Here is a 10,309-nt window from a genome sequence, read left to right as displayed (position 1 = left end):
ACTTCCGACCCTCTGTACCCCTCTTGTGCAGACCCCAGACCTGAGACGGGAGACATGAACTTTGGATGGGTGCTCCTCTGACCAGGTTCTGCCCTCCTGAAGCCAGAGGCTGACAGGAGCCTCCTGGTTGTGAGCACTGTTTCCTGAATGGGAGCAGCAGCTTGACCCCTAGTTCCATCTCTGGGTAGGGAAGCCTCTACAGACAGTTCTCCTGAGTTCTTGAGGAATCAGAAAGTGCCAAAGGCCACATAACTCATGGCCAGGCACTGTTTCTGGCCAGAGAGAGGGAACAAGGCATTCTCCCTGGCCCAGCCAACAGTTCAGTCTGGGGTTGACTGCCCTTGGAACTGGCATGATAAGATTTTGAGGGAAGGCACCCAATGGAGTTGTTCTGGGGGCTGAGACTTCCTTGGAAGGGAGAGCAGGGCCTCTGTCACTCTTGGCTGATGGTCAAGAAGCTGGAGGCCGGAATCTGTTACTCCTGGCTGTGGACCTTCGGCAAGTTCCTGCCTCTCACCATGCCTCTGTTTCCTCATCTGTAAAATAGAGATAAGAATAACCTTTCCACTGGGCTGTTGTGAGGATCCAGTGAGATCCGAAAAGGCCTTGTAAACTGTGCTACCCTATAGTTAACTGTTCTTCTGTTTATGGTCTTAGAGTAGGGGGCTGAGACTCCAAGTGCCTCTGAAGGCTAGGGAGCTCAGAACACCTTAATCTTATGAGTAGAACTGTTGATTCTACTCTTTGCCCTTTAATACAAAGTCCCTCCCCAGACCATGCTATTAGGCCAGAAAAACAAAGCTGCCTATTGGGGCTTGGTGTGCATGGCAACTATCTGGTCAACCTCCCCTTCTCCCTAACAAGGAGCAGGCCTCCTCCTCAGGGCCAGATAAGGGAGTGACTCAGAGCAGACCAGTCCCAGGGCGCTGACTTTTATGGCTGGTCTTGGACTCCTCTTTTTCCCTCTTGGGCTCTCCAAAGACCTTCAGTCTTCCTGCAACGGATTCACTAGTTAAACAGCCTCAGACTGGCTTCCTGAGGGCTCAGAGTGGTTCCTGGTGGGTTAGGGGTGTGTATTTATGGGGTTTCCTGCCCCAGTTCCAGGATGAGTTGGCAGCTAAAAGATAGTTTGCTGGGAACTTAGGTTTCTGAGGCCGGAGACAAGTCTCCACCAGTCACAGGTGACCCAGGCGATAATACACAGAGAGGAGGGCTGAGCTGGGCCACCCCTCTTTTCATGAGGGGAAACTGAGGCCCAGAGATGGGCAGGGACTGGCCTGTCTCCCTTAACACCTTCTCAGGAGGGCCTCTGTTCCAAGCCTGGGTGAATGCTCTGCCATAAGGACAAGAAGGAACCATGGGGAGAGTTCTGGGGACAGGGGGTCATTGGGGACAGGAACTGGGGTGAGGCTGTTGCAGCACCCTGCAGTGCCTGGCAGGGGGCATGGCCCTCCAAAGAGATCCAAAAAGGCGGGTGGAATTGTTGAACAGAACAAGGGGTGGGGCTGTGTGGGGAGGAAGGCCCTGCCTCTATTGTCAAAACCCTTATCTTGTGCCCGGGCACCTTGGTGTTGCTCTGCCCAGCTCATTCAAGCACTCGTCTTTATACAAGGATGAGGACATGCATTCAGCAGCCCTCTGACAAGGAGGGCAGGGATTCATCCTATTTTTGCCTTTCAGTGGCAGATGCTAAATGCCTCAAGGACAAGTTACTGGCCTCTCCCAGGCTCTGCTTTCTCATCTTGGAAATATTAAAGATACTCGTGTGGTTGAATGAATGCATGCTTTGGGGGATGGAAGGGAGGGGATTATCCTGGTGGCCAGGGATGAGTGGGCTTTGAGAGTTCCAGAGTGGGGGTCAGGCTGGAGCTTGGTGTTGCAAAGGTGCCAGCTGCCAGAACTGCTCCCTGCAGCTGTTCTCAGGAGTCTGTTGTCACCTGGGGCACTGAATAGCCACAGCAGGGTGAGGCAGCTTTGTCTTGGGAGGGCTGGGTTCATGCAGCTCAAAGTGCCCTCATCCGGAAACTGTGCCTTTGTCAGAGGGGACTAAAGGGGAGTTGGGCATGGGTGTTCCTAAGAAGCGGTTCTGAGAGGCTGTAATCTCCAGTGGAGGGCAGGAATCTGTGAATGCACTTTGTGTGTGTGTGTGTGTGTGGGGGGCTGGTTAGGATCGCAAGCAAGGGGCTTTTAACAGGGAGTACTCTGAATGGTTATTCACTGGGGCTGGGCACGCCTGTAATCCCACGCCTGTAATCCCAGCACTTTGGGCGGCCGAGGCGGGTGGATCACTTGAGGTCAGGAGTTTGAGACCAGCCTGGTCAACATAGTAAAACCCTGTCTCTACTGAAAATACAAAAATTAGCTGGTCGTGGTGGCGCACTCCTGTAATCCCAGCTACTCGGGAGGCTGAGGCAGGAGAATCGCTTGAACCCGGGAGGTGGAGGCTGCAGTGAGCCGAGATCACATCACTGCACTCCAGCCTGGGCTACAGAGAGAGACTCTGTCTCCAAAAAAAGCAAGAACAAAATCACTGGGTCGGGGGTGCGCAGGAATATGACCCCAGAGGGACTGTAATGCCCAGTGGTGTCAAACTCTGGGTGATCTAAAAGGGTCAGAACGTGGCTTCCAGGGACAGGGGTGTCTAAGTACGTCCCTGATGGGGGAAAGTCCAGAAGAGGGTCTGCAGAGCGAGAGTGGGGGCGCGGTGTGGGTCGGAGCTTCTGCGCGGACCGGGGCGGGGCAGCTCTGGAGGGCAGGGGCCTCTGGTCTCTGGGAGGGGAGGGAATTGACCAATGGGGAGAGCGCCCATATTTGCTCTCAGGAGGCTGCAAATTCCTCAGGGCTCAGATATCCGCCCCTGACACCATTCCTCCCTTCCCCCCTCCACCGGCCCCGGGCATAAAAGGCGCCAGGTGAGAGCCTCTCCGCTCCTTCCGCGAATCGCAGCCTCTGGGACCAGGGTTGCTCCGTCCGTGCTCCGCCTCGCCATGACTTCCTACAGTTATCGCCAGTCGTCGGCCACGTCGTCCTTCGGGGGCCTGGGCGGCGGCTCCGTGCGTTTTGGGCCGGGGGTCGCCTTTCGCGCGCCCAGCATGCACGGGGGCTCCGGCGGCCGCGGTGTGTCCGTGTCCTCTGCCCGCTTCGTGTCTTCGTCCTCTTCCGGGGGCTACGGCGGCGGCTACGGCGGCGTCCTGGCCGCGTCCGACGGGCTGCTGGCGGGCAACGAGAAGCTCACCATGCAGAACCTCAACGACCGCCTGGCCTCCTACCTGGACAAGGTGCGCGCCCTGGAGGCGGCCAACGGCGAGCTGGAGGTGAAAATCCGCGACTGGTACCAGAAGCAGGGGCCCGGGCCCTCCCGCGACTACAGCCACTACTACACCACCATCCAGGACCTGCGGGACAAGGTGGGCGGAGGCCCGACCGCGGGAAGTGCAGCGCACCTGCCGCGGAAACCCAGCCCCGCGGGCCGGGCGAGGTTCCAGGCGGGGCGGCTGGCGGGAGTCCGGTAGGACGTGGGAGGGTCCACAGGTGGGGCCGAGTAAAGGGGGACAGGAGATGTGCGGGACAGGACCTCGGGGCTGGATGCAGAGGCCGGGGTGGTGGAAAGGGGAGGGGAACTGGGCAGGGCAGGTAAGTGGGTGGGGCCTCTGGAGGCGGCGGGGGCAAGGTCTGAGCGCCGGGAGGAAGAAGGGGCGCGGGTCAGCGAGGCCTGAAGAGTGGGGAGGAGATGGGACCCGGCTGTAGAGTGCCCAGAGGTCTAGGCCAGGGGCCGCGCTGCCGCAGGAAGATGCGAGAGTTTAGCTTTGGTGATCTGGTCCACCCGGGGCCAGTCTTGCCCCCCTACCACCGCAGCATGGGGCCTCCTGCATTCCGTTTCTCTGGCCGGAAGGGTCTGGTGTTCATCCCTCTCAGGCTTTGGCCTCCTCCCACTCTCCCGCCCCGGGGCCCATTCCTTTAGGAAGAATGGGAGAGCCGGTCGTGGCCCCTGGGCGGGGTAAAGGAGGGAGGCTTGGTAAACCTCTGCTCGGGAGGACCCGGTACAGCGGCAGCTCCCTGTGGGGGAAAGAACGGATCTGGATCTGCCTCACAGGCTCTTACAGGGGAACCCTGAGGGGCCTGAGGGGGTAGGGCTTGGTCTCCACCCACAGGGAAGGAGAAATTCATTGGGTCGTGAAGAAATGTATCAGAAGCCATGGAACATTTACAGCCGCACACGCTGGGTCCCCCAACACACAGATCCCCAAAATATTTTCCAGTGCTGTACTCGTGGCATAGACCCAGACGCACAGAACAGGAGGAAGCGTTAGAGATGTCAACAGCCAACAAAAACAGTGCTTTACACGTGCAGTTTCAATTTAAAATCACACAATTTAAACTTTTAAATTAAAATTTAAAATTACACAATTTAAAATTTAAAATTAAAATTTAAAATTACACAATTTAAAGTTTTAAATTAAAATTTAAAATTACACGATTTTAAAATTGTGACCTACAGGGGTTGGGCACTGTGGCTCACGCCTGTAACCCCAGCACTTTGGGAGGCCAAGGTGGGGGGATTGCTTGAGCCCAGGAGTTCTAGACCAGCCTGGCAAACATGGTGAAATCCTGTCTCTACTAAAAATACAAAAATTAGCCGGGCGTGGTGGTGCATGCCAGTAATCCCAGCTACCCGGGAGGGTGAGGCAGGAGAATCGCTGGAACCCAGGAGGCAGAGGCTGCAGTGAGCCGAGATTGCACGATTGCACTTCAGTCTGGGTGACAGAGCGAGACTGTCTTAAAAAAAAAAAAAAAATTAGCTGGGTATGGTGGCGTGTGCCTTGCAGTGAGCCGTATGTGATCAGTGCCACTGCACTCCAGCCTGGGGCAACAGGGTGAGACCCTGTCTCCAAAAAACAAAAACAACAACAAAAAAAATTGGGACAATAAGTACATTTTACTATGCCCCCTTACACACTCTTTTTCTCACCTCTGTGTGTGTGTGCAAAGGCACACACACGAATGGGTGAAACAATTCTCACCATACTATGGGAAATCCCCTCTGATATTTTATAGCATGTTTTGTTGCATTAAAAAACTACACAATGGTAGTGGGGCTGCACCTGCATCCCCAGCAGGGAGGCTGAGGTGGGCAGATAAGTCAGCAGATCAAGATGTCTGGCTGGCAGGGTAGAAATCCGTCTCTACTAAAAATACAAAAATTAGCGGGCGTGGCTGTAGTCCCAGCCGCCGAGCTGTGAGGCAGGAGAATGGCGTGAACCTGGGAGGTGGAGCTTGCAGTGAGTCGAGATCGCGTCATTGCACTCCAGCCTGGGCAACAGAGCGAGACTCTCAAACAAACAAAGAAAGAAACAAACAGAAAAACTATACAATCACCGCCTGGTGCATTGACTAATGAGTGATGACCTGCTCTTTGAAAAACAGAACCCAATTACCTTAATCAATGTAAGCTGGCTGTTGTGAATGCGCCCCTTAGGTCAGAAAGACCTCAGGTTGGGGTGAATTTGGATGAGGCATCATCCTAAACTTTATAGTTTCCACCTCTGTAAGATAGGAGTACATGCTGACCTAGCAGTGAGGTTCCAGAAGCTATAAAAGATGAGATACAAAGTGCCTGGCACATAATAGATAACAAATGGGATTCTCTTCCCTGGGGGCAAAATGTGCTTTGCGTAGTTGGAGGGGGTGCAGGGGGACAGGTATAGACAAAATCTCCCCCGCATCTGGTTTATAGACCTTCTTCAGGCCATTTAGAGTTCCATTGCACATAGGTCTCAGAGATTTCCTCCCCAGGCTTGCCTTCCTGCCCTCCCCCGCCCATGCCCCCCTGGCTCCAGTGTTTCCTCCTGCCCTAGCTCCTGGGCATGGACTATTTCCAAGGCCTCCCAGAGAGTGGGCAAATGGGCGGCAGATGTTGGCTAGGGCTTTGGTCTCTAGGGAGCTGGGGTATATTCATTTGCTCCCCTCTCTCTTCTGGGAAGAAAGCAAGTGGGCAGTGCCTGTGTGTTGAACTGGTGCCAACCTCTGCCTCTGCCTTCCAGATTCTTGGTGCCACCATTGAGAACTCCAGGATTGTCCTGCAGATCGACAATGCCCGTCTGGCTGCAGATGACTTCCGAACCAAGTGAGTGTCTCTGCCCTGGGTGCTGCAGAAGCTGGGACCTGGGTAGGGGTTGGAGGCTTTGGAATCTGCCCTCACCTAGCCTAGCTGGCCTGAAGCTAACCCCTTTATGGACTCCTGAAATCTGGGGAGGTAGGGAAGTCTTCAGAGATGCCGGGGAAGCTCTGCCTGGCTGCAACTATTTCCTTTGAAAGGTTTGAGACCGAGCAGGCTCTGCGTATGAGCGTGGAGGCCGACATCAACGGCCTGCGCAGGGTGCTGGATGAGCTGACCCTGGCCAGGACTGACCTGGAGATGCAGATCGAAGGCCTGAAGGAAGAGCTGGCCTACCTGAAGAAGAACCATGAGGAGGTGGGTTTCAAGCTGAGTCTTTCTTCCATCCTTCTCTAACCTCCCAGGGCTGAAGACTCTTTTATTCTCTATTCTCTGACCATGGTAACACTTGGTGCACCCTCACCATGGCCCTGGGTGTGGGATTATGGATCCCAGGGTTCCAAGAGGAATCAGTGATGACCCAGTCTGTCCCCCAGTGCTAGTTACTAGGTCTGTACCTGAAAACTAAGCCCCTTTGGCCTGAAAGGTGGGGAAGTGACCTGGGCCAGGCCCAGCGGGGTCTGGGCCCTGACATGCCCATCTCTGCTATATCTTTTCAGGAAATCAGTGTGCTGAGGGGCCAAGTGGGAGGGTGGGGAAGTGACCTGGGCCAGGCCCAGTGGGGTCTGGGCCCTGACATGCCCATCTCTGCTGTATCTTTTCAGGAAATCAGTGTGCTGAGGGGCCAAGTGGGAGGCCAGGTCAGTGTGGAGGTGGATTCGGCTCCGGGCACCGATCTCGCCAAGATCCTGAGTGACATGCGAAGCCAATACGAGGTCATGGCCGAGCAGAACCGGAAGGATGCTGAAGCCTGGTTCACCAGCCGGGTATGCAGAGGGAAGCAGGCACCCTTTGGGGGTTGGCAAGGGGAGGGCTTCGTGTTCCCTACGTGAAGGTCTGCCTCAGTGCTTATTTCCTCTTCCTCCTCTCCCTGCAGACTGAAGAATTGAACCGGGAGGTGGCTGGCCACACGGAGCAGCTCCAGATAAGCAGGTCCGAGGTCACTGACCTGCGGCGCACCCTCCAGGGTCTTGAGATTGAGCTGCAGTCCCAGCTGAGCATGGTATGTGTCCCCCTGCTTCCCTGTGCAATGCACACTTATGCGCTTACAGCCTAGGGCAACCTGGCTGGTGGCTGTGCCCACGCCCTCTCTGGGAACCAGGCTCTGCTGAGTCACCCCCCCCCCCCAGAAAGCTGCTTTGGAAGACACACTGGCAGAAACCGAGGCGCGCTTTGGAGCCCAGCTGGCGCATATCCAGGCACTGATCAGTGGTGTTGAAGCCCAGCTGGGCGATGTGCGAGCTGATAGTGAGCGGCAGAATCAGGAGTACCAGCGGCTCATGGACATCAAGTCGCGGCTGGAGCAGGAGATTGCCACCTACCGCAGCCTGCTCGAGGGCCAGGAAGATCACTACAACAACCTGTCCGCCTCCAAGGTCCTCTGAGGCAGCAGGCTCTGGGGGCTTCTGCTGTCCTTCGGAGGGTGTCTCCTGGGTAAGGGGATGGGAAGGAAGGGACCCTTACCCCTGGCTCTTCCCCTGACCTTCCAATAAAATTTTATTGTCCAAGGGAGGAAGGATGTTCGGTTTGTTATTTCAGCCCATGGAGAAATGGGTTAGGCCTTGGCCATGTTTAGGTTTTATTTGAACCAAAGTTCACTCTGTCCCAGGAAAGTCGGGGGAGGATACTCACATACTTTGCCTGTAATGGTAATTCCTGTTTGCAGAAGCAGAAAGCTTCATTTATTCAACCTGTTCCTTAAATAACCTTGTGAAATAAGCGTTGCTTCCTTTTTACAGAGGTAAACTAAGGCTCAGAGAGGTGAAGTGGTTTGTTCTATATGTAGCTACTGTAACGCATGGCAAAGGTGGGATTTGAAATTGTTTTTGCTTCCAGATTTAGTTTTCTTTCTACTCCCCGGGGGGTTGAGGTATCTGTGTGAAATTTATTGAACACCTACTATGTGCCATTGAATAAAAAACAGCCCTAAAAGGTAGTATGAGCTGCATGTTATAGATCAGGAAATAGGCTCAGAGAGGTTCAGTAACTTGTCCAAGGCCACACAGTGACTACATGGTAGAGCCAGAACTAGAACCTAAGTTGCCTGATTCTTAGCCCATGGTGCCATCCCCAGCCAGGTGGTCTCCTGGAGTTGATGCCCCTGGTGCCCATCTTGCTGACATTTCCAGTCTCGCTCCATAGGAAGGCTCAGGCTGGGGATCCCTAGGGGCAGTTCCTCCTGACACATTTCTCCACCTCACCGAAACGGGATTTGGGGCCAGGCATCCTGCTTGGAGCAAGGCTGGGGAGGCTGTACCTGTCAGTGTGTGTTGTGTGTGTGCATGCACTAACACATTCACCCATTTTTGGGGCAGCCCTGCCTAAGCCCTTTAACGCCCACCAGCCCATACCTGGGCCCAGAGCCTGGAATGGGACCCAGTAGTGACCCAGACCTCCCAAAGAGACCCCCAACTTGGCTTGCCTGGGGCCTGCCCTGGGCCAGCAATAGAATGAAGTCCCAGCTTCCTGGTACAACTCTGCCCTTGGGTGGGTATGGCCCTGCTCCTGTGGTTTACAGTTCAGCTGCCAAGAACTGAGGCCAATTCAAGGTAAGGAAGAGGCCCCAAAAGAAGTCCCACTTCTTCCTGGTGGAGAGGTGAGGGCTGCAGGCCCAATCCTGTGAGTAACGGGGGCAAGTGAGGGATACTAGTTCCACACCCGCATGCTGCCAAATGTACTCAGCACCCTGCTAAGGAGACCGGAGACCCCACCATGGCCATGGCCCGAAGAAGGAGCTGTGTCCTCCATTTCCTGTGGGTCTCAGGTTGATTATGAACATGTAACCCCAGAGCCCCCCTGCTGTAGCCTGGACTGGGACCCCCTTCTTCCCCCTCCCCAGCTGTCCTGTTCTGGCCTCCAGCACCCACAAACCCCCACTCCCCACTTAACTTCTCAGGAAGCCTTGGAGCTGGAGGGAGAGGCCTGGCTGCACCCCCAGCTGGGACTGCCCAGAGGCACTTGTCCCTGCCCATGAAAGCCTCCCTTGTCACAGCTGAAACCTTCCCTCTGCCTCAGGGGCCCCTGGAATGTGGCTGTGGGGCGGGGTCTGGGCCCACACAGGTGGGGCAGGTGACTGTCAGGTCTCAGGCCCGAGTGTCAGGAATGAAGCCTTCCTTTGTGCACTGTGCGGGGTGGGGCTGGACTGGAGACCTGGGATAGGAGAGAGAGGGGAGTGGGGGAGTTGGGGGGAGCGCCTCTACCTCCTGGTCATTGTGGCCACTTCAGTCTGTTGAGCATTTCCTGTGAGTCATCTTGCTCCATCTGAGAGTCAGGCTGGGCTGGAGTTATTCCCATTTTCCTGATTGGTAGACTGAGGATCAGGGAGAGGAGGGTCATTACCCAAAGCCACCCACCTGGTAAACCAGAAAAGAGCGGTTTAAAGGTATGTCTCTGGGCTCCAGGTCATGCCCTCGGTCCGTGGCATTTCCCTGGGGAACAGGGGAGGTGTGGGAGGGTTCTAAGGTTGATGAAGACTTCCTTCTCTTTGTGGCCTCAAATGCTCACTATGGCCCTGAGGCTGGCGGAGTCTGTTAACAGCCCCAGTTTAAATCAGGAACCAGGCTCAGAGACGTTGATTCTCTTTCCACCGGGCTGCACTGCCTCATTCCAAGGAGAAAAGCCTGACTCCACAGACGGCCCCATCTGGCTGCAGTGGGCAAAGATCAGAAACTGGCACAGCATCCTGGGCAGGCTGCCTGGGGCAGGGCCCGGGGCTACAGCCTGGGCTGGGGCCAGACAGAGCTTTATCCTCGCAAGGCCATCCCACCTGGGCTAATGAGGAGGCCCCGGGCTCCACCCAGATCTGGAACCCACCGTAGCGGCCAGGGGTTTGTGCGTGAGCTGCCGCCCCTGGCCCGGGCCTGCGAGTGTAGGGAAAGCCACCTCGCGGGGCTGCTGGAGGAGAGTCAGGTGCAGAAGGGGATCTGGCTGGGGTCCAGCCCTTCCTCACCCCGGGGTGATGGGCGAGTAATTGTTCTTGCGTTAATTGCTGGGGCCACAATGTCTGCAGAGGCTTTTAATGAGCTCTGGATGATC

At 55.7% G+C, this 10,309-nt stretch overlaps 1 protein-coding gene across 1 annotated transcript; it reads left to right on the top strand.

Annotated features, from left to right (window-relative positions):
* The first annotated feature begins 2,824 nt into the window (after positions 1-2,824).
* KRT19 (keratin 19) lies at positions 2,825-7,786 on the top strand. The gene is made up of 6 exons (XM_003912993.5): positions 2,825-3,407; positions 6,042-6,124; positions 6,316-6,472; positions 6,880-7,041; positions 7,152-7,277; positions 7,405-7,786. Exons 1-6 carry the CDS (start codon positions 2,988-2,990, stop codon positions 7,657-7,659), a joined length of 1,203 nt encoding a protein of 400 aa, XP_003913042.1. The 5' UTR covers positions 2,825-2,987; the 3' UTR covers positions 7,660-7,786.
* The last annotated feature ends 2,523 nt before the right edge of the window (positions 7,787-10,309 follow it).

This window comes from Papio anubis, chromosome 17 (genome assembly GCF_008728515.1).
Source record: "Papio anubis isolate 15944 chromosome 17, Panubis1.0, whole genome shotgun sequence".
Taxonomy (NCBI): domain Eukaryota; kingdom Metazoa; phylum Chordata; class Mammalia; order Primates; family Cercopithecidae; genus Papio; species Papio anubis.
The sequence above is the reverse complement of the archived record's forward strand: the minus strand, read 5'-3'. Positions and strand labels throughout refer to the sequence as shown.

Excerpts from the sequence above, each read along its gene's own strand:
- KRT19 (XM_003912993.5), top strand. The coding sequence starts at position 2,988 with ATGACTTCCTACAGTTATCGCCAGTCGTCGGCCACGTCGTCCTTCGGG. Across the intron at positions 6,125-6,315 it reads GCAGATGACTTCCGAACCAA|GTTTGAGACCGAGCAGGCTC; the intron begins GTGAGTGTCTCT and ends TTCCTTTGAAAG. Across the intron at positions 7,042-7,151 it reads AAGCCTGGTTCACCAGCCGG|ACTGAAGAATTGAACCGGGA; the intron begins GTATGCAGAGGG and ends CTCTCCCTGCAG.